The sequence below is a fragment of the Miniopterus natalensis genome, chromosome 19, assembly GCF_054644295.1.
Source record: "Miniopterus natalensis isolate mMinNat1 chromosome 19, mMinNat1.hap1, whole genome shotgun sequence".
In the NCBI taxonomy this organism is placed as follows: Eukaryota; Metazoa; Chordata; class Mammalia; order Chiroptera; family Miniopteridae; genus Miniopterus; species Miniopterus natalensis.
The window spans coordinates 498,882-520,712 of record NC_142099.1 but is presented as its reverse complement, the minus strand read 5'-3'; the positions used below and the strand labels follow the sequence as shown (position 1 = coordinate 520,712).

General features: G+C 49.3%; 9 protein-coding genes across 9 annotated transcripts; 4 read left to right on the top strand and 5 right to left on the bottom strand.

Moving 5' to 3' along the window:
- Positions 1-3,481: 3,481 nt before the first annotated feature.
- On the bottom strand, positions 3,482-4,204 carry H1-1 (H1.1 linker histone, cluster member). The gene has a single exon (XM_016216263.2). The coding sequence runs from the start codon at positions 4,172-4,174 to the stop codon at positions 3,527-3,529; it is 648 nt and encodes a 215-aa protein (XP_016071749.2). The 5' UTR covers positions 4,175-4,204; the 3' UTR covers positions 3,482-3,526.
- Positions 4,205-6,419: 2,215 nt separating this feature from the next.
- Positions 6,420-7,245, top strand: H3C1 (H3 clustered histone 1). Its single transcript, XM_016216271.2, has one exon. The coding sequence runs from the start codon at positions 6,442-6,444 to the stop codon at positions 6,850-6,852; it is 411 nt and encodes a 136-aa protein (XP_016071757.1). The 5' UTR covers positions 6,420-6,441; the 3' UTR covers positions 6,853-7,245.
- A 271-nt stretch (positions 7,246-7,516) lies between these two features.
- Positions 7,517-8,069, top strand: H4C1 (H4 clustered histone 1). The gene has a single exon (XM_087827719.1). It carries the CDS (start codon positions 7,600-7,602, stop codon positions 7,909-7,911), a length of 312 nt encoding a protein of 103 aa, XP_087683845.1. The 5' UTR covers positions 7,517-7,599; the 3' UTR covers positions 7,912-8,069.
- Positions 8,070-9,016: 947 nt separating this feature from the next.
- Positions 9,017-9,380, bottom strand: LOC107539716 (histone H4). Its single transcript, XM_016216290.2, has one exon. The coding sequence runs from the start codon at positions 9,378-9,380 to the stop codon at positions 9,069-9,071; it is 312 nt and encodes a 103-aa protein (XP_016071776.1). The 3' UTR covers positions 9,017-9,068.
- A 2,668-nt stretch (positions 9,381-12,048) lies between these two features.
- LOC107539697 (histone H3.1) lies at positions 12,049-12,543 on the bottom strand. The gene has a single exon (XM_016216272.1). It carries the CDS (start codon positions 12,513-12,515, stop codon positions 12,105-12,107), a length of 411 nt encoding a protein of 136 aa, XP_016071758.1. The 5' UTR covers positions 12,516-12,543; the 3' UTR covers positions 12,049-12,104.
- A 939-nt stretch (positions 12,544-13,482) lies between these two features.
- LOC107539700 (histone H2A type 1) lies at positions 13,483-14,129 on the bottom strand. The gene has a single exon (XM_016216275.2). It carries the CDS (start codon positions 14,095-14,097, stop codon positions 13,705-13,707), a length of 393 nt encoding a protein of 130 aa, XP_016071761.1. The 5' UTR covers positions 14,098-14,129; the 3' UTR covers positions 13,483-13,704.
- Positions 14,130-18,095: 3,966 nt separating this feature from the next.
- On the bottom strand, positions 18,096-18,553 carry LOC148090838 (histone H2B type 1-B). Its single transcript, XM_087827715.1, has one exon. It carries the CDS (start codon positions 18,536-18,538, stop codon positions 18,158-18,160), a length of 381 nt encoding a protein of 126 aa, XP_087683841.1. The 5' UTR covers positions 18,539-18,553; the 3' UTR covers positions 18,096-18,157.
- A 286-nt stretch (positions 18,554-18,839) lies between these two features.
- On the top strand, positions 18,840-19,416 carry LOC107539699 (histone H2A type 1). The gene has a single exon (XM_016216274.2). The coding sequence runs from the start codon at positions 18,868-18,870 to the stop codon at positions 19,258-19,260; it is 393 nt and encodes a 130-aa protein (XP_016071760.1). The 5' UTR covers positions 18,840-18,867; the 3' UTR covers positions 19,261-19,416.
- A 1,042-nt stretch (positions 19,417-20,458) lies between these two features.
- On the top strand, positions 20,459-21,147 carry LOC148090837 (histone H3.1). Its single transcript, XM_087827701.1, has one exon. It carries the CDS (start codon positions 20,472-20,474, stop codon positions 20,880-20,882), a length of 411 nt encoding a protein of 136 aa, XP_087683827.1. The 5' UTR covers positions 20,459-20,471; the 3' UTR covers positions 20,883-21,147.
- Positions 21,148-21,831: the final 684 nt, after the last annotated feature.

The following is a 21,831-nucleotide window of genomic DNA, read 5'->3' as shown; positions in this document are numbered from 1 at the left end:
TGCCTGCGCTGGTACCTGATTGGCCCACTTGTATGCATATGAGGAATACACATTTGCAGCGTTTGATTGGCCCAGATAACAGTGTCCTGATTGGCCAGATTGGCACGTCGCGAATTGTTGTTAGGGGGCCACCGACTGGTCAGTAAATACGCAAATGAGGGTCTATCTGTGCAATTCTGATTGGATGGGGCAGGTCGCAGCCCATTGGAGACATTAAAATTCCAGGAACTTCTTTATAAGGCTCAGCTCGCTCGCGGGCGCGCACTGGGGGGGGGCTGCACCTCAGCCTGTGGGTGCCTCCGGGGTGCCGCGGGCGAGGCCTCTGCGAGCGATGGCTGCTGCGCTCTGATCGTGGGTTTCGTCCCGACTAAGCACGAGGAGGCCTTGAGCAGCACGTTCTTTCTGAATGCCTGGGGTGGTGGACACGATGGTGATTCGAGTCCCCCAAGTCTGTGGTGCGCCTGCCGTCAGCCAGCGGCCTCCCCCTGCTGGGCAAACTTGGGAGCACGCGGGAGACCCCTCGTTCCATAATTTCTTCGCTCCTTGTACTAGGTGAAGACTCCCCGTTGGGTTCCTATACTTGTCCTGGACGCCCTGCACCCTGACGTTGTGGTGTCACCCGTTTAACTTGTAGTCTGGAGGTATCAGCTTACTGTCTCTAGGAAAGTTCCCTTTAGCCACAAATCTCACCCTGACTTTGACCGTTTAAAAAAACATCCTCTGTATACCCTGGAATTGGGTCTAGGCGCCCTGGACTCAGGGGAGGCCTGGGATGCCTGGGTGGCGGTGTCGGATGGGAGACACTTGTGGGCTGGAGGAGGGGTGTCGAGACAGAGGGAACGTGACTGGAAACGCAAGAGAGGATGGAGATGAAAAGCAGCAGTAATTTAAAAATATAATGAACGTTTCGGGAGGAACATAGGTGGCTCCTTGAGGAATAAGTTGGCCGGCTTCCCTGGTTCTCAGACTGTCAGGAAGGGGTGGAGAGAACCCTGAGATACCGAGACCTACACTCTCCCTGCCCAGCTCCAAAGCAAGGAATGATCTTTATAAGGAGGCTCTGGGGTTCCCAGCTTCAGGACTGTTGACCCCTCAAATTTCTTCCTTCAGTCTGAAAGTTCAAGACAAGGTTGCCAGGGTCCTGATGGAATCTCACACGCAAAGATGCCGGCATTCATTAGAGTCGCGTTGCGTGTGTCTGGATGACTTCCCGGTCAAGGAAAATGGGAAGCTATCCCTTAAAACCCACGCTCCGTGACGGTTTTTAATCTATGGTTTCTAGAGGCAAATGTTGAGGGTCACGGGTGAAGCTGATTGTTTAGTTCTTGTGGAAGCCGCACCAGGTTTTCCTTAATCTGATTTAGTTCTTGATGTCATCTTGTCTGGAGCCTTCCTAATTTCGGTTTGATAATCTAACCAGGTTGAGGAACCAAGATTCCATAAAACATCTCATGATTGTGTATCAGTGACGTTATCTTTAAAGCAAAAGGCAGAAACTAAACATTTTGTGACCATTGTTGTTTGTAATTAAACTAATATGCAAATTTTTAATATATTTAATAAATTACATATAATACATATTAATGGAAAATACATCATAGACAAAGAAAATATGGAGAAAATGCCAAAATTAGAAAACTACCTGTAACACAGGAGGTAAATATAAGGTTAGTTTTTTATTATATATAAAACAATGGGAAAAGAGAAAGACAGGCTGCCCAGTGAATAAGCAGAAGATGTAAGTGGTAATTCTGAGAAGTGCATATTCAAATGGCCAATAAACCTGAAGAAAGGAAGTGACAAAGTGAAATAATTTTACTCTGTAGACTTGCAGAAATTAATGAGACCATACCTTGATGGCTGGAGGATAGAGGAGAGCTATATCCAGGATATGTCAGCACTCACCAACTGAAATTTAAAATGTACCCTAGCCCGGCTGGGTGTGGCTCAGCGGTTGAGCAGGGACCCAGGATCCAGGAGATTGCAGTTCGATTCCCAGTCAGGGCACATACCAGGGTCAGGGCTCGATGCCCAACAGGGGGTGTGCAGGAGGCAGAGGATCAATGACTCATCATTGATGTTTCTTTCTCTCCCTCTCCCTCTCTCTGAAATCAATAAAGATATTAAAAAATAATAATAAAATTAATCTAGCAATTTCAGGGTTGGAACTCCATTGTCTACACCACGGTCAGCAGATGATTCGACTTGAAAGGATTTTTCTCAGGGTTTTGTTAAAAGAAAAAGCAACATGCATGAAAGTGTATATAATATCACCATTTTGTAAATAACAACCCTAACCGAAAAACAAAACAGCCATTCGTGGGTATGGGTAGCTGTATGTAAACGAGCAAATTCAGAGGAGAGGAGGAACCCAGTGTGGGGAAGGGGGAACTTGGAATGTGCAATGACAGACATTAGGGGATGGAGGGAGCCGTGCAAAACAAGGCGGGGGGAGGGGAGACCTTAAAAAAATGCAGCAGTTGAGTATTAAACAACTTATATGCGCCTATGTAAAAATAGTCTTAAAGCTGAGTCGCGTTAGGTAAAAATGAGTAAACCTGGCTCATCATATACTGTTTTTTTCTTGGATGTGAATAAAAGACATGACAGGGAATCCCAGAATTAAATTTTCTAAAGCTTAAAGGGACAATTCTGCGCGTGTCCCCAAGTATTAAATGTGGTGCGCGCGCCACCAGGGTGGAACACGGTGCGCCCTATGAAATAGGATTTAGTGGGGCAGAGTGGAATTTCAAATGTTTTCCCATCGTGGCAGTTGTTTCTACAAAGAGAAAAACCGGGCAACGGCTTTTAGGCTTGGGCTCTAAAGCTCCATTGCAGCCAAGCTCCTTTGTCCTGACAAAGGCTGGAAACCAGAGGACGGCCCACGAGTCCACGCACGGTCCAGGTCCCGCGCCGCGCCGGCAGGAGCGCCCTGCGCAGCCAGAGCTCGGGGTCCGGGCGCCGCAGGAGGCGCACCGGCTGGGCAGCAACCTGTGCGCCGTCCACGCGTGACTCACCGCCACTCGGGACAGCTCGCCTGCCCCATCTACTGCGGAGGCTGATATTGAGCCTTAGGTTTCACTGGTCACTCAAAACAGCATCCCCGTTCCAGGGCAGACCGCGTCGCAGTGCTGCCCCCGGTTTCCTGAGACCAGGGAAACCCTGCCTAGAAAAGTGAGGACTCCCAGCTTGGGCCGGGGGCTCCATCACGGATACAGGTAGTTACCGTCTACGACTAACTAGTTAGGGAGATGTGACGTCAGGATAGGTCTAATAAAAACCTCAGGTGAGAGGAAAAAAGGCCTAGTGTCTCCTAAATTCTGTTGTCACCCGGGAGCCCCAAACACTTCTACTGACTTGGGACACCCAGTGAGAACTGTGTCCATCGGCGCTCCTGACGCTGCGTGTGCGCCGGGGATGACACTTACAACGCCCAGGGGCCTGCGTCCTTAAAAGCTCTTTTAGGAAAGAGGTAGGTGGCTCTTAAAAGAGCCGTTGGGTTATTGGAACGAAGTTCCAACAGGAACTACTTCTTCTTGGGCGCTGCCTTCTTGGGCTTGGCCGCCGTCTTCGGCTTGGTCACCTTCGCCTTGGCCGCCTTGGGCTTCACCGCCTTGGCTTTGGCCGGGCTCTTGGCTACTTTCTTGGGCTTCACAGCCTTCGGCTTCTTGGGGCTCTTGGAGGCCTTCTTGGTCACCGGCTTCTTGACCTTCTTTGGAGTCCTGACAGCTTTTTTAGCGGCAGCACCGGTGGCCTTCTTAGGTTTTTTAGAAGCGCCCGTTGCCTTGGGCTTCGCCACCTTCGCGGTGCTGGGCTTGGCGTCGCCGGAGGCCGCCTTCTTGTTGAGCTTGAAGGAGCCCGAGGCGCCGGTGCCCTTGGTCTGCACCAGGGTGCCCTTGCTCACCAGGCTCCTGAGGCCCAGCTTGATGCGGCTGTTGTTCTTCTCCACGTCGTAGCCCGCGGCCGCCAGCGCCTTCTTGAGCGCGGCCAGCGACACGCCGCTGCGCTCCTTGGAGGAGGACACCGCCTGCACCAGCAGCTCGGACACCGACGGGCCCGCCGGCTTTTTCTTGGCGGCCGCCGCGGCCTTCGCCGGCTTCTTCGCCTTCTTGCCGGCTGAAGGCTTCTCGGGGGCCGCGGAGGGAGCCGGAGCGGGTGGCGCGGTCTCGGACATGGCGAGAGCAGGAATCGATCTAGCCAACTGCAGGAACCTGAGAGGCTGGAAGACGCCACAGGCCCGCGCGCCTCGTATTTATAAGGAGGGGCCGCGCTGTGATTGGTGCGCGCCGCCGCCTGCGCCCCCTGTCGCCCGGAGCGCGCCTTGCTCCTCGGCGGCTACGAAGGGAGCCCCGCCCCCGGGCCATGGGTACTCGGTCCCCGCCGCGCGCCCAGGCGCCGCGACCCCGCGGTCACCTCCGGGAGACGGGGCTACAGGACCGGAGCTACTTCTTAAGACAAAAACCACAGGCTTTCTCCCGGGGGCTGGGGTGCGGTCCGTTTGTGAACGGTCATCAGAACCTGAGAAGCCCCACTTGAGACTTCACCTAGAGGGGGCGGTGTTGGGGACCGTCCTCTCCATCCGGGCTGTGCTGGTGGCTGCGGAGGGAGAGGAGAGCGCGGGTGTCGGCACGGCCTGCAGGCTTGGGGCCGTCTCTCCTGTGCCATGACCTTCCCGCAGCGCTGAAGAGCGACAGGACCTGTGTGATTTGGTCAAACGAGAATCGACAACGCCGTGAACTCGCCCAGCACCTCACTTCACACTCAAGCTGGACGTGCGGGGCGGCTTCTGTAACTCGACGAAGCTTAGACGCTTTTGAATCCCTACAACGTTCACCAAGTAGACGCTTAAGTGTACGACCCGTGTCCTCTGTCGGCATCATCGTTCACTTACTAAACCCAAGACCTAGCATCCGAGGCACTAACGAGGCCCCGGGCGACTACGCGGTTACCCGACCGGCACTGCGCGGGCAGGAACTCCCGTAACTTTGAAAGTGAGGAAGCGCGCCCTGGAGAGACGTCTGGCGCAAAATTACTTAACTCGTCTGCTACGCTGAAAGCACGTTAACATCGCTAATAGTAAACGCCTCCGACCGCAGGAGACCAGGGCAGTGACGTCACGTTCCCGCGCGCGCGACCGCGGTTCTCAAACAGGTCCGCAAAAGCCTGGCGGGAAGGGTTTCCCGTTCCCTAGCGACGTAGGAATTTTATTAGCAACGGGTGGCCACTAATCGCTTCCATCTGCTCCACTGCTGTTTCCATCTCCCACTTCCCGGAGAGTCTGTTTTTTTAAAATGCATGACATAATTTCTATCTAAGAATTTGGATGGAATAGGACAATTGGGACTACGCGTCTGAGTTTTAAGGATAGTCGATTATAATGACACAGGTATAAATATTCCTCAAAGACTGGATAGTTTCTTGGGTGAATATTTCCTGAAAGATGTAAACAAATTTCTTTGGTGGTAATAAGCCATTTAATTAAACGCAGTTTGTAAAACGGAAGCACTGGATTGAGAAGTTAAGTTTTTTGGGATAAGGAGTCTAAATATGCAAATAAGTACCGCTACGATCTGCTTAATGGCCGAGCTATATAATAGATTTAACAAATCAAAAAGTAGAAGCTGATCTACCTCATCCTATTATAAAAGAGCCACATCCGCATCTTTCAAGCTTGAAAAAAAAATTATAAGATGAAGTTTTGGAAATGATAAGTAGTCATTAGGGTCTAGAATCCAATGATTGGGCGAGCGCGGTGTGTACCCAATTTGGTGCTAGGTAACGTCACAGTCAGTTTTTCTGCAACTGGCAAAATGTACTCTAGGATTTAGGAAACAAGAGTTTCAGAAAACTCCAAGTGTAGAATTCAGAGCACAAACAACAAGGGATATTTCGGTGAAAGCTATTATGATTTACTCGGTTTGAGATTACGTTTTATAGATTTCAAAGTCCCTCAGTCAACTTAAACAATACAAAGGGACCTCCTTTTTGCAAAAGTTAACAGGAATTTGTCACCTCATCTGGGATTATGCTGCAGGTAGTGGGAAAGTTATATACAAGGGGCCGGAGTGGGGGCGAGGAGACAATATTCCCTCTACTTCTTCCCCAAGAACTAAAGGAATATACAGGATTAAAAAGTAATAGTAGCATTGAGGCCAGTGATTTACTTTTGTGAAAAGATAATGCTCAAAGCATTGAACTCAGATTATGAAACTCGGATGGGGTGGAGAACAGCAAAAATTTGAAAGGCCTCAGAAAGAGGGGAGTAGTAAATGAAACTGAAGCGTTATTGAAAAGCTTAGAGAAACGCCAATCAGAGCCTGGAACGTCAGAGCTAAACGTTCTCATCCAATCACTACACTTTACGTCCTATAAATATCAGCAGGGCTTGTGGGCGACATATTAACTTCATTCTGTGGTTCCCCTTGACGAATTTTTGTTGCCATGGCTCGGACGAAGCAGACAGCGCGCAAGTCCACGGGCGGGAAGGCGCCGCGCAAGCAGCTGGCGACCAAGGCGGCCCGCAAGAGCGCGCCGGCCACGGGCGGAGTGAAGAAGCCGCACCGCTACCGGCCCGGCACGGTGGCGCTGCGCGAGATCCGCCGCTACCAGAAGTCCACGGAGCTGCTGATCCGCAAGCTGCCCTTCCAGCGCCTGGTGCGCGAGATCGCGCAGGACTTCAAGACCGACCTGCGCTTCCAGAGCTCGGCCGTCATGGCGCTGCAGGAGGCGTGCGAGGCCTACCTGGTGGGGCTCTTCGAGGACACCAACCTGTGCGCCATCCACGCCAAGCGCGTCACCATCATGCCCAAGGACATCCAGCTCGCGCGCCGCATCCGCGGGGAGAGGGCCTGATTTTCAAGGTCACTCATTCTCCTAAAGGCTCTTTTCAGAGCCACCCACCTTTTCCAACAAAGGGCTGGAAAGACACTAGTTACCTAACTCAAAGTGGTTTAGTGTAAGTAGGCATGTGCTTGGGAGTAAAAGTATATGCAGATAAAAGTTTTACACGGAGCTTCCGACTGTTTACCTGCTTAGGCGACCAAGCTGAGTCGTAACAAGTGATTAGTAGTACTCAACTTAGTCCTAATTAGGAGCCAGTGAAAGTTTGAGGGACGTGGAAGAATTGGCATTCCTAGAGTTAATGTTGCCTGAGTTTGGGGGAGTTAATGTAGCCTAACTACCTCTTAAACCAAGTTTATCATTAACTATGAACTCAGATTTCATCTCTGTGATCTTGGAGTTCCTGCGATTACCAAAATTTACCGTGAAATCTTTGCTTTTGTGTGTTTTTTCCTTACAGTTTTTTTTTTTTTTGAACCATTAATTCTCAGCCTAGTTCCTCCAAGTAGTTACAGTTAAAGATCAATCCTTGCTCTTTCAAGCTGAGCTCTGGGTCTCCCCCCGCCCCCCGCCCCGAGCAAGTTCCGAGTTTGGAGGAGGGATTAAGGGAGGGGACAGGTAACGTCACATTTCCCGCCGGCGCGCTTTCCAATCTCTACATCTGCTGGGGGAGGCGGGGTTAAGGGGGAGCGGTAGTTGGTATAAGAGTCAGCTCCCCTCTTCATTGCCAATTGTTCTTGGCTCTGTGCTCGCGAAGTCATGTCTGGTCGCGGCAAAGGCGGGAAGGGCCTCGGGAAGGGCGGCGCCAAGCGCCACCGCAAGGTGCTGCGCGACAACATCCAGGGCATCACCAAGCCCGCCATCCGGCGCCTGGCGCGGCGCGGCGGCGTCAAGCGCATCTCCGGGCTCATCTACGAGGAGACCCGCGGGGTGCTCAAGGTGTTCCTGGAGAACGTGATCCGCGACGCCGTCACCTACACGGAGCACGCCAAGCGCAAGACGGTCACGGCCATGGACGTGGTCTACGCGCTCAAGCGCCAGGGCCGCACCCTCTACGGCTTCGGCGGCTGAGCCCCCGCGTCCACCAGCCAAACATTTTCACCACCAAAGGCCCTTTTCAGGGCCGCCCACTCCCTCGGAAAGAGCTGTGCGCGGCTGTCGCGCTCTGGCGGTTCTGTAGACACGGTTTCTTGTGCTTGGTGTCAGCTGGCTCAACCTTTAGCAGTAACTTCAGGGCAGATGTTGGGGTGGTGGCTCCTCCAGGGCAGGCCTCAGCCAGTCTGTGCGCGGGGACAAAGGAGCAGCTACGCCACGGGCGCAACGGGAGGGAGCGGGAGCTTCTGGGGGTGACTGGCAGGAGTGAGTAAACTGGAGGGTTCCTCGTTACTTCCGTATCCCCATTGGAGACAAGGCTCACAAGTACCTAGTTTTTTTGTTTCTGGCAAGGACCCCACGTGCCCCGTGTCCCCTGTGAAAGGACAAACCACAGGCCATGGTTGGCGAGGAGCAGTTTCCAGTGATCCGCAGCCGTGGAAGCGTCGTCGAGATACTTAGTCTGGGAGTTTAGTATCTTTACAAGTTAGGAATCTGCAAGGGGGCAGTCTGTCGCCCTCACGAAACAAGGTCTTAAAATTCGACATATCCAGCAAAACGGTGGGTATTAATTCTTAATTTGCCCTGCCCGATGTCACAAGGATTGACACACTTTGGGGCTCACCAGTCCCCCCCCTCCACTCCTGCTGAGTATCATCCACCCCAACAAACTGGGTGGACTCGGGTTTAAATGTAACTAACTAGGCCATGCTTATGTCCAATCTCACGCCGGGCCTCTCCGTCACCCGAGACTAAGCAGTTTGTAAAGTGCATTGACTAGACAAAGGGCGCAGTGTTCTAACTCCCGTCTCTAACTTCCTCGGACACCCGAGGCCAAATAAATTTAATTTAATTTCGCATCTTGGAGGAACTTCGTTAGCATTATTGATCCTTTACACGAGTTTAATGTCACTAACTGAATGCAGTGAGTGGGGCAAATACAAGTTTGACTGGAATTATGGGGCTACAAATAAGTTTTGCTTTATAACTTCCTTGATTTTAACCACAGTAGTGACACTTTGCGAAAGGCAACTGTCTTGAATAACCGTGCAGACTTTACAGCCTTTTTTGAGTAGGTGAGTGGCCCTGAAAAGGGCCTTTGGTGGTGAAAATATTTGGCTGGTGGACGCGGGGGCTCAGCCGCCGAAGCCGTAGAGGGTGCGGCCCTGGCGCTTGAGCGCGTAGACCACGTCCATGGCCGTGACCGTCTTGCGCTTGGCGTGCTCCGTGTAGGTGACGGCGTCGCGGATCACGTTCTCCAGGAACACCTTGAGCACCCCGCGGGTCTCCTCGTAGATGAGCCCGGAGATGCGCTTGACGCCGCCGCGCCGCGCCAGGCGCCGGATGGCGGGCTTGGTGATGCCCTGGATGTTGTCGCGCAGCACCTTGCGGTGGCGCTTGGCGCCGCCCTTCCCGAGGCCCTTCCCGCCTTTGCCGCGACCAGACATGACGAAGGAGCAGACTCTGCGCCGTTTGTCCCCACACCGCCCGCTGCAGCCTCTTAAGTAACAAGTGGGCGGACCTCGTTTGGAACAGACCGGAAAAGGCGGGAAACCGCCCCGCGTCCCCGCCCTTGTTTCTAGAGCCTCTAGTAACCCGGGGGTAGGGAAATTTTTCTGGTATTTAGAAAATAGATTCTCAACAGGAGTGTCTGCCGTATTCACCAAAGAAATTACGTCGTGTGTGTGTGTGTGTGTTTAAATATTTATCCATCCCGTGGATCATTTCTACACTGGAATTGAAACAACCACAAACCCCAAGAAACAAAGAAATTGGTAAATACGTTGCCACCCCACCAGACTTTGGGTTTGGAATTGGCGAGCAGCTGCTCTGAAGCTGGGTTTGACCTAGTTTATTAAACTGAGTTTTAGTGGCCTTCTCCATAAAAAGTATAAATACTTGTCAATAATTGAGTCATTGTAAGCAAAATGTCTGGCTAATGGGACAGGCTAGTAAGTGGAAGAGGGAAACTGAGACAGAGTTAAACAGCAGTTTGCAGCCATCTAGGAAATCCTATCTTCCCTACACCAGGGACACTTAAGAGGAAATACTTTGCACTTCTCACCAAACAGAGGCTAAATAGCTTAAAGCACCTACTCAGGGAGACAGCAGAAATGCAATTAGTGCCATTTGCCAACCACACCCAAGAACAAATGAAGTCCAGAGAATAAATCTCATCTTGGTATCAGCATAAAGCTGATGCATATCCTGTTGAGATCCTCCCCTAGGGTTGCCCCAAAAGCCCAACCTTTAAAACCCCTCAAAACGAAGGTCTAGTAAGAACTCTCCTTCCCTGGAGAACAACCCCTCCCCCCCCTTTCTCCCACAGGCTCCTAAACTCGAAGGGGCCCCAGGAGTCTTGCAACCAGGACAGCAATGGACAGCAGCAGTTCGTCCCAGACAACCTCCCCGAACCTGTCCCCAAGGCCCCCTTTTCCCTGATTTCTTAGTGAGGCAAAGCAGACCAGCCTAGGCTCATTCCCCCAGCCCTTTGTTGTTTCATTGCCCCCAGCTGTAATAAACGTCCTCTAAAACTCACCTGGACTCCTGTAGTGGGATTTTTCCTGTATGAACCCACACACTACCAGCTGGTCCTAGGCAGGACGCTAGGTTCAGGGTCAGGTCCCCTTTCTGGTTACAGTTTATAGTTCTTTGACAGCAAATTCCTATCGCCCTGACTTCTCTTTTTAAAACAAAATTTATAATATGGATAGGACTAAAGCACATGGAAGTCTTTCAAAACATTTCCAATAGAACACCAGCATGTACAGTGTGCTTTAATTTAAACAGAGCATGCACATTTAAACAGTGAAGGACTGCAGATTTGAAAGAATGTAAATTTCAGGGGCAAATAGCCTACTCTTCTGAAGTGTAGGACAGAGGGAGGAGGGTGCTCGTCCTTTCCTGGGTTTGCTGCATGGAATTCAACTAAAGCTCTCATAAACTCTAAAACTAGGAAAAGGAATTTTATGCAAATGAAAACAATAAAAATACAGTCATTCCTAGATGTTTACATTATTTTTAAAAATTTGCTGAGCTAATACATGAGAGGATTAAGATATAAATCATGTCCTTAGAATTCAAGACAATGTTAAAAATGAGACCATTTTTATTGTTGCTAAAAACAAAATTAAACTGAGTAAATTTGAAGACCTAATCGACTTTATTAAGCAATTCATTAATCAGGCAGCATCCTACTTACAACTAGAAGGGTGCTTCTAGGGGTTGTACAAAACAAATTTTTATAGGAACACGGATGGAGCCAAGGAGCTATTAACAAAAGAAAGGATTTCTCTTTGGGAAAACAGAGTAAGACGGTTTTTATCATGCAGATTGGCTTCTCCAGAGTTGGAGAGGGCCCAGGTAACCGATTACCTTACTATTACTAGTACTTGGCCAGAAAATTCCAGATTGGTGGATTGATTATATTGTTGGGAGAGGTTGAAACTGCAGTTACATCAGGTATTAAATCTAGGCTTGGTATCTTGAAATTTTAGCACCATTTTGGGACTGTGGTTTCTGACCTGTGCTAACTCCCTCGACCTGTGCACAAGGCCCCCTTTTCCTGACTCACCACTGAGCTGACAACAACCCCAACATGGCCCTCCTTTGCCATGACTTTGCTGGAGCCAAAGTAGCCCTGCCTAGTCTGTTTCCTGTTGCTTCCTCTAACCAAGGCATTTCCTTGCTTCACTATCGCACTTTTAATACACATACTCTGAAAATCACCTGGATTCTCCTGAATTCTTTCCTGCACCAAATCGAGAACCCACACACTACAAGGGCAGAAGCAGACCATTCTTGTCCCGATTCTCTTCCCATTAATATTGCCATTTTAGGACTATTACATATATTTAACTTCCAAGGCCAGGGTTCGCTTTGTATATCCCACAGAGCCAGTTTGAGTTAGACAGAGCCTCAAGTCTATCCCTACAACTTCAGGATAGGAATTCCAATGCTGGTGTCTTTCAGGCTTACCTTTGGGTGGCTGAGGCTTTCCAGCAAGTAGTGATTTAAAATACGCCCGACCATGCAGTTATTTGCAAAATCAACCTCATAATTTTTCCCGGGAAACAAGTCCCAGTCCTTTGCCTACAGCTCTTTTAAATGAAATGGTAGGTGGCTCTGAAAAGAGCCTTTGGGTTTCAGTTGAATTTGAGATGGGAAAGAGTTTACGCCCTCTCCCCGCGGATGCGGCGCGCGAGCTGGATGTCCTTGGGCATGATGGTGACGCGCTTGGCGTGGATGGCGCACAGGTTGGTGTCCTCGAAGAGCCCCACCAGGTAGGCCTCGCACGCCTCCTGCAGCGCCATGACGGCCGAGCTCTGGAAGCGCAGGTCGGTCTTGAAGTCCTGCGCGATCTCGCGCACCAGGCGCTGGAAGGGCAGCTTGCGGATCAGCAGCTCCGTGGACTTCTGGTAGCGGCGGATCTCGCGCAGCGCCACCGTGCCGGGCCGGTAGCGGTGCGGCTTCTTCACGCCGCCCGTGGCCGGCGCGCTCTTGCGGGCCGCCTTGGTCGCCAGCTGCTTGCGCGGCGCCTTCCCGCCCGTGGACTTGCGCGCCGTCTGCTTCGTCCGAGCCATCGCCAAACGCCTGGGTGCAGGGAGCCGCCAGAAAGATCCCACCCTGTCCCCGCAACCACTATATATAAGGCGAGACCCGCTCTCATTGGATCAGGCACCTGTCGATCAAGGCTCGCGGCGAAGTTATTGGAAGGCGGGTCCACTTCCTGATCCTAAGATCCACCCCGGCGTTTGGAGCCGAAATTAACTTCTTCCACCCAACCACCCTTTCAACCGTGGCTGTTTTCTGTCCTTTCTCGCCTCTGCCTTTTCTCTACAACGCTCTTTGGCTTTTCTCCGCAGAATTTAAGGTAAACTTTACAATGATACATCTCGTTTGCTGAATAAAAGTTTAAATTTTGGCGCCTGAAACTGGTTTCCCTTTCATCGTTTTGAAAACGCGCGCGCTAGATGTGATTGGCCAACTAAGTTTTGTGCCTCATTCAAGGTTTGGAAGGCTCATTTCCCGTCAGTTTCATTTCTCTATTTAAATGTAGACTTAAAAATGTTTTATAGGCTTTTCCCAAATGTCTATTTAACTCGATTTCGCATTTATATTACAGCTACACTAATATTTACTTTTCATTAACTAGCATTCTCACATAAAGCATTCCACAATGTTTTGTGCTTTCAAATGAGATTTGTGTAAAATGGAGTTAAGAAAAAAATGTCCTCAGACCTGTGCTACTAAAACATTACTGTGCCTTTTTAAAGGTACGCGGGACCCTGTGCTAAGAAGCTCTGCTAGAACACATGCACCCGGGGCATTATTATTTTCCTATTTACAATTAACGAGAGTCCCAGAGAGGGGAGTTGGGGATAACTTGCTCCATTAAAATGCAAAACAACTCCAGACTGAAGGATGGCTTTTAACCTCTCCGTAACTAACAAGATTCCTAATTAAATATTCACCTTTCACCAAACTGCAGTTCCAGTCCTTTCCGGTTTAACCCCGAGGTCCTGAGCATTCACTCCCTTAAGTACCCGTGATGTACCTGATTTACTTTGCTGATGTTAAGTTTTGTTTTTATAGGAGTTATACTCGCGTTACTAGGCGTTTACACACTGACACCTACCGGTAGGTTGAGAAAACTGAAGGTCATTTTTAAGCAGCTGCTACAATGCGGGAAATGCCAGCCCTTTTAGTGAAAACTGAGTGGCTCTGAAAAGAGCCTTTGGTTGAGATCGAGGAAGACGCTAAACTCCCCCTTTACTTGCCCTTGGCCTTGTGGTGGCTCTCGGTCTTCTTGGGCAGCAGCACGGCCTGGATGTTGGGCAGGACGCCGCCCTGCGCGATGGTGACCTTGCCCAGCAGCTTGTTGAGCTCCTCGTCGTTGCGGATGGCCAGCTGCAGGTGGCGCGGGATGATGCGCGTCTTCTTGTTGTCGCGGGCCGCGTTGCCCGCCAGCTCCAGGATCTCGGCCGTCAGGTACTCCAGCACGGCCGCCAGGTACACGGGCGCGCCCGCCCCGACCCGCTCCGCGTAGTTGCCCTTGCGCAGCAGGCGGTGCACGCGGCCCACGGGGAACTGCAGCCCGGCCCGCGAGGAGCGCGTCTTAGCCTTGGCGCGCGCCTTGCCGCCCTGCTTCCCGCGTCCAGACATGACTTCTAAGAAAAGCTGAAAGTACTTCGTGAAGAAGAGGCGAGGGGAATGGAGCCAAAGGAAGAACAAGACTAGTATTTATACTAACTGGAGGTAGCCTGCAGGCGGTTTCCCATAACCAATGGAAACTGAGAGCCTGCCTCCCTCATTTGCATACACAGCGAGGTTTTTGTTTCCTCTGAGCAACTTGACTGTTTTACAAATAGTTGAAATCAATTTATTTTGCTCTAAATACTATCTTACAGGCAATCGAACAGAAATTATTGCCCCCATTGTCCTGACATTTGGTTACTCTTCCTTTTCCTGGATCGTGATTCATGATTTTGTAAACAAATGCAGGGCAATTTCTAAATAGATAACATTGAAGAGGTATTCTGAACTTTTAGAGCTCAGAATATAGGGAGAAAGGAAAAATAATATTTTTGGTCGCCCAAGTCTTCTTAAACTATCTGTACAATGAAAACTGAAAGGAGAAACTGGCCTAAGATAGCCCCTGACCTAGGACAGCAAAGGTGCCTCTGCTTCATCCAGACCTTACCTAGGAGGCATTCAAGGATAACACTGCTAGTTTATAGCATGAGTATTGTCTTCAATTTAGAAACTGCGAAACTGGGAGACCCAGACTGGTTATGTACTGTGCAAAGGTAACACTGAGTTAATGAGACCAAGGACTCTGAACTCCTGGGTGCAAAAGCCTTTACCATCATTTCCCAGGGCCATTCCCAACCCCCAGGCCCTTCTTTTCCCGTTTGGGTACAACACATAGGATGCTGGTGATTTCAGAGAACGGCATCTTTCTGCATATCCAACTGCATCCCTGTGGTTAGAGGGCTGAAAAGAGTGACATAAATGTTCTTTGTTTAAACCATGTAATCTATGGTATTTTTAAATAGTTTTGTTGTTGTTAATCCTCACCTGAGGATATTTTTCCCGTTGATTTTTTTAGAGAGAGTGGAAGGGAGGGGGAGAGACAGAGACAGAAACATTGCTGGGAGACAGACACATTGATTGGTTGCCTCCCACACATGCCTTGACCCAGGCTGAGGAATGAGAGTGCAACCAAGGTAAATACCCTTGACCAGAACTGAACCTGAGACCCTCTTAATTAATCTTAAAGAAAAACAAGAATTATGGCTTCGTTTATACAACATATATATATCTGTATTTGTAGACTGACACAAGGTAAATTTCTGGAAAATTGGTGGCCAAAATGTTCCTGGATGATGGAATTACAATTGATTCCTATTAATTTATTTAGGATTATTGGCAATGGTTATTATTTTTAAATAATGGGTAGGTTTTACTTTTCAAGAAAGTTTTAAAAAACTCACTTAAATGTACATATTATTTACTGAAAATGAAAAGACATGAAAGACTCATTGTGGCCAAAAGACACTGAAAAAAAATTAAAATTCCCCGTCCTCTCACCTGCCAAGAAGCAGGGACCAGGGCATTCCTTATATCCTGTGCCTTCTCATTCCCAACAGTCTCTGGATCTCCTGTTTCCTGTTTCTTTGTTAACCTTTCTTCTCTTTTCAGACCTCCTTCCAAATTAAAATTCTCCCAATCCTCTTCGTCTAGGTCCAGGCACCCAGAACTCTGCTGTTAAATAGGGAACATGGGAAAACTCCATGACTGAAAGGAGATTTGGGGATGTTGTCCAGGTTATTTTTCTCTGATTTCTTTGTAACTCAGAGACAGCAGCTCTGGAGAAAATGTGGGTATTTCTTAGGGAAGGGGGTATATAAACCCTTCTATTATGACAACAGTTTCAAGCTCCAGTTAGTTCTTACTAAATGGTATTCTTGCTAAATGTTAAAATGTACAACACTATTTTGCAGACACAGCTTTGATGGGTTGAGCTTGACCAGAACCCAACCAGATAAGCATAACCAACTGCAAAGAAGAAATCAACCTGTAAGTGAGGAAATTTTGTGTATAAGCCAGAGCTAAGCCTCCCTTCTGGGAGACACAGCCTTGGATGTGAATCCCTGCCTCCTTTACTTGCTACAAGTAAATAAAACTACCGAATGACAACCATGTCTCCTTGAATAGATCACCCTAAGCAGTTAATCCCCTAGTTTGCTAACACTTCAAGTATTTCACGTTGATGAGCTTGGCCACTGGTTCTGCTGTGTTCAAAGTTGGTGCCTGGTCAGAATCAACTGCGGAGATTAACAAAATTTTTTCTGTTTTGTCACTACTTCACACTAATAGATCTGTGAGCTACCGCAGAGTCTAGACATCTTGTTTTGTTTCTTTTTAAAAATTTTTATATTTGTATTGATTTTTAGAGAGAGAGGAAAAGAGAGGGAGAGAGAAACATTGACATGAGAGCAGAAAATTGATCGGTTGCCTCCTGCATGCAGGAAATCGAGCCAGAACCCCGGCCTGTACCCTCACCAGAAATAACACCAGCAACCTTTTGGTGCATGTGATGGTGCCCAACCAACTGAGCCACACTGGCCAGGGTGATTTAAAAAAAAAAAATCCTCATTCACTTGTGAAACGTCAGTCAGGTATCAGAACAGATGGCAAAAGTTTCTAGGCTTGAGTTTAAGAGGCCTAAGCTTGTCAACTAAAAGTATAGCATTTGGTAAAATATCAAATATTAGAAAAAAATGCAAGGGGGGGAATCACTGAAAGCAAGCAGGCAGGCAAAATTATACACGACAAGATGGGGTGAAAATAATCCCCTCCTGAGGAAATAATTTTTAATAGGATAAGAGATAATCTTACTACCTAGATCTTCCCCCTTAGGGGAAGAACACAATGGTTCGTGATTCTTAAACTATACCTGTGTTCACTGACAATCTTTTTTTGGGGGGGGTTACAGTCTAAACAGCAAAAAGTATTGATTTTAAGGCAAGTGTCTTTTTCACAACTATATTTTGTGTGTGCTGAGAAAGGAAGTATTTCTCATAGAGTGGTCAGCGGTTATGTTGGGCTCTGGGATACATTAAATTTTCATTTCCCTTTAAAAGGGGTTCCTTTTTAAAAAATTAAAGTTTAGATTATATTGCTCCATCCACAGACATTGTTGTATGTCATCTACATCGTGCTCATAAACCCAAGGAAAATCTTTTTCCTTTGTAATACACAGTGAACAGCTGATTCTTCACCCTTTGCTCCCTCAACCCGAACCTAGACAGGCCCTCCGACCATTCTTCCTCAAGCAAGGCTCTTCCTGTCTGAGATTATTTTTGGAGTCCCAGATTCTCTGCAAAATGTTTGCAAAGAAAAAACCAGCGCATCTCCCTCTCCATCCCCGCCACCCCCACCCCCAGCCCGCGCTGTCAGCCACAGGGTGGCGCCAGACATAAACGGCGGGAAATTCAAATCCTTTGTTCCCAACTAGGTCCAGGCGCAGCCCAGAACCCTCAAAGGCACAAGAAGTGGCAGCCCCGACTTCTGGGATGTAAGAAAAATTCACCCGCGTTTTAGATTGACTGTGTCCGTCGGTAAACAGTTCTAATTAAAGCAGCCTCAGTTCCCCTGTGTGAAAAGGGCTCGAGGTATGTGCCAGAGACAAGGGCCCAAGGAGACACGCAGTTTCGCTGCCTGTTCCCCAAAGCGCCCAAGCCGAGCTGAGCCCCCTGGAAGGAGCGCACCCCTACCTGTGCCGGGTGCCGCCCGGACCGCTCCTCCTCCCAGAAAAGCAGCCCAGGTCGTAATTCCCTAAGGCTCACTACACTCAAATCCTTTGACCTCTTACCCAGGAGGAAAATTCCAATGCAAATCAGAGACAGAGGCAGGGAAGGAAGTGTCCATTGTAGGTGCAGTTTAATGAACACCTCAAGGAGGGGAACAGGGGATTAAGAGAACATATAAAAAGGCCGGGTCTTGCGTAAAGCGTCACGGTTATATTTAGGTTAAAACCAATTGTCCCTTCAGATCGAAGGGAAGCTGAGTTTGCCTCAAGAATAATTTGAATAGACTGTAGAATTCCAACCAAATCAATTGCATAGCCATCCCGCTCAGCAGTGGCAGTTACAGCTTTCCCTAGACAAAGTGAGTGGCTCTGAAAAGAGCCTTTGGGTTTGACAGTGGCGGAAGCACATCACTTGGAGCTGGTGTACTTGGTGACGGCCTTGGTGCCCTCGGACACGGCGTGCTTGGCCAGCTCGCCGGGCAGCAGCAGGCGCACGGCCGTCTGGATCTCCCGCGACGTGATGGTCGAGCGCTTGTTGTAATGCGCCAGGCGCGACGCCTCGCCCGCGATGCGCTCGAAGATGTCGTTGACGAAGGAGTTCATGATGCCCATGGCCTTGGACGAGATGCCGGTGTCGGGGTGCACCTGCTTCAGCACCTTGTACACGTAGATGGAGTAGCTCTCCTTGCGGCTGCGCTTGCGCTTCTTCCCATCCTTCTTCTGTGCCTTAGTGATGGCCTTCTTGGAGCCCTTCTTCGGGGCTGGAGCAGATTTAGATGGTTCAGGCATAGTGTCTGCTAAGAGCTGTGGTGCTGCTAGTTGCACTTTCCACAAATTAGGGGAGAAGGGAGGCAGCACTCATTCACTGTATATATGTTTCTCTATGTAAATCAGGAATGAAGAATCTTCAGTTCTGATTGGGTGATCACTACACTTTTGCGGGGAGGAGTATATGCAAATAAGGGCTTCACAGGACGCTTTCCTATTGGATACAATATATTTGAGCCAATCAGCCGGCCTACTGCCCTGTCCAAGGTCTATCTATAAAATGCTTTCTTCAAACTACCACATACACATCCTTTCTTTTAGGTACTCTTGTAGCGTGTTACTTGGCAATTATGTCTGGACGCGGGAAGCAGGGCGGCAAGGCGCGCGCCAAGGCCAAGACGCGCTCCTCGCGGGCCGGGCTGCAGTTCCCCGTGGGCCGCGTGCACCGCCTGCTGCGCAAGGGCAACTACGCGGAGCGGGTCGGGGCGGGCGCGCCCGTGTACCTGGCGGCCGTGCTGGAGTACCTGACGGCCGAGATCCTGGAGCTGGCGGGCAACGCGGCCCGCGACAACAAGAAGACGCGCATCATCCCGCGCCACCTGCAGCTGGCCATCCGCAACGACGAGGAGCTCAACAAGCTGCTGGGCAAGGTCACCATCGCGCAGGGCGGCGTCCTGCCCAACATCCAGGCCGTGCTGCTGCCCAAGAAGACCGAGAGCCACCACAAGGCCAAGGGCAAGTAAAGGGGGAGTTTAGCGTCTTCCTCGATCTCAACCAAAGGCTCTTTTCAGAGCCACTCAGTTTTCACTAAAAGGGCTGGCATTTCCCGCATTGTAGCAGCTGCTTAAAAATGACCTTCAGTTTTCTCAATCTACCAGTAGATGTCACTGTCTAAACACGCAAAGAAATGCGAACTAATTAAAAAAAAAAAAAAAGCATCAGCAAAGTAAAATGGGTACAGAGATCATTTCTATCACTGGTAATTAAGGGGGCGAATTCTCTACGCCCTCGTGGTTAAACCATGATGGAAACGGGGGTAACAACAGTCCTTGGTGAAAAGTGAATATTTAAATAGAAATCTAGTTAGGGACCGACCGGGCAATAAAAATCAGCCTTCGGTTTCTTAAGTGGTTTTGCGTCTTATGGGAAACATTCCCAACTCTCCCATCTCCAATGCTGCTGTGCCCGAGTCGATTGTAAACAGGAAAACTACATGCCCCGGAGTCATACCTTTGGGGCAGGGCTTCTAAACAGTGCAGCGTGACTTTAAAAAGCACACAACCTTTTCTCCGTCTCTCACGTTTAAGGATTTTCCCCCTTAACCCCATTTTACACAAATTTCAGTTTACTGTATAAAACTGTGGAATGCTTTATATGAGAATGCTTGTTAGTGAAAAATAAGTGTTAGTGAAGTTATAATATCAAATGCGAAATAAAGCTAAGTAGAGATTTAGAAAAAGCCTATAAAACATTTATAAATTTGTACATTTAGAAAAATGAAACTGACGGGAAATGAGCCTTCCTAAACGTGAATGAGGCACAAAACTTAGTTGGCCAATCACGTCTAGCGCGCGCGTTTTCAAAACGATGAAAGGGAAACCAGTTTCAGGCGCCAAAATTTAAACTTTTATTCAGCAAACGAGATGTATCATTGTAAAGTTTACCTTAAATTCTGCGGAGAAAAGCCAAAGAGCGTTGTAGAGAAAAGGCAGAGGCGAGAAAGGACAGAAAACAGCCGCGGTTGAAAGGGTGGTTGGGTGGAAGAAGTTAATTTCGGCTCCAAACGCCGGGGTGGATCTTAGGATCAGGAAGTGGACCCGCCTTCCAATAACTTCGCCGCGAGCCTTGATCGACAGGTGCCTGATCCAATGAGAACGGGTCTCGCCTTATATATAGTGGTTGCGGGGACAGGGTGGGATCTTTCTGGCGGCTCCTTGCACCCAGGCGTTTGGCGATGGCTCGGACGAAGCAGACGGCGCGCAAGTCCACGGGCGGGAAGGCGCCGCGCAAGCAGCTGGCGACCAAGGCGGCCCGCAAGAGCGCGCCGGCCACGGGCGGCGTGAAGAAGCCGCACCGCTACCGGCCCGGCACGGTGGCGCTGCGCGAGATCCGCCGCTACCAGAAGTCCACGGAGCTGCTGATCCGCAAGCTGCCCTTCCAGCGCCTGGTGCGCGAGATCGCGCAGGACTTCAAGACCGACCTGCGCTTCCAGAGCTCGGCCGTCATGGCGCTGCAGGAGGCGTGCGAGGCCTACCTGGTGGGGCTCTTCGAGGACACCAACCTGTGCGCCATCCACGCCAAGCGCGTCACCATCATGCCCAAGGACATCCAGCTCGCGCGCCGCATCCGCGGGGAGAGGGCGTAAACTCCCAAGGGGCGGAAACCTTGAACACAAAGGCTCTTTTCAGAGCCACCCACAATTTCACATAAAAAGGAGCTGTAATTCATTATATGTACTGAGACGCAGATTAGCGTATTCTGAGAAAATTGTAAGGGGGTAAATATTTAAGTATTACTGTTAACTGGTCGTTGTCTACGTTTCAGTGAAGTTCCTTTTAGTTGTAATTACTGCTAGTGTAGAGCAGTCACATATACTAACCCTAGTGAGTTGTACAATACGGTTCTGATCCCTTACATCCTTCCCCGAACCCCCCTAGTTTTGCCCAGTTCACCTAATCCCTGCCCTTCCTTCGCTCTGGCGATTACCACACCTTTGTGCCCATTGTACTTCGACTAATCCCTTCGCCTTTCGTCCTGCAGGCGCGACCACTCCCCTGGCCCGCGTCACACTATACACGTATCTGGGCTTCTTTGTATTTGGTCGGTTTATTCACTACCACATTTTGTGCAGTTCAATTGAATTTAGACTGACAGTAGTTTATGAGCGAACTTATTTCTAGAGGCTCCTGACCTTACTCTTGGTTTTAAAATCCATCAAACACTACAACTGGAGTGTAGTATTAGTAAAATTCCCAGTAGTAAAAAAAACATTTCTGACTCCTGAACTTAATACTAGTCTACCCGAAATAGGATTGTAGTTCAGCCAATTAAAACTGACCTCAGTACTCACCACCAGCGATCCACTAAATACATTTATATATCAGGGAAGATAAGGCTTGCCTATCAGTATCCAAATTTCAATAGGGTTTACGATGCTGAAGGTGTCGACATGAATGTCCAAACCTATAATTTTTGAGTTCAGTTGAGCCAAAACTGACAATGATGTGGAGAATGGCAGTTCTGCCATTTTTATTCTGCATTTGATATCAGTACAGGGAGATGGGAGAAAACAAGGCAGGGATCAGATTACAGGA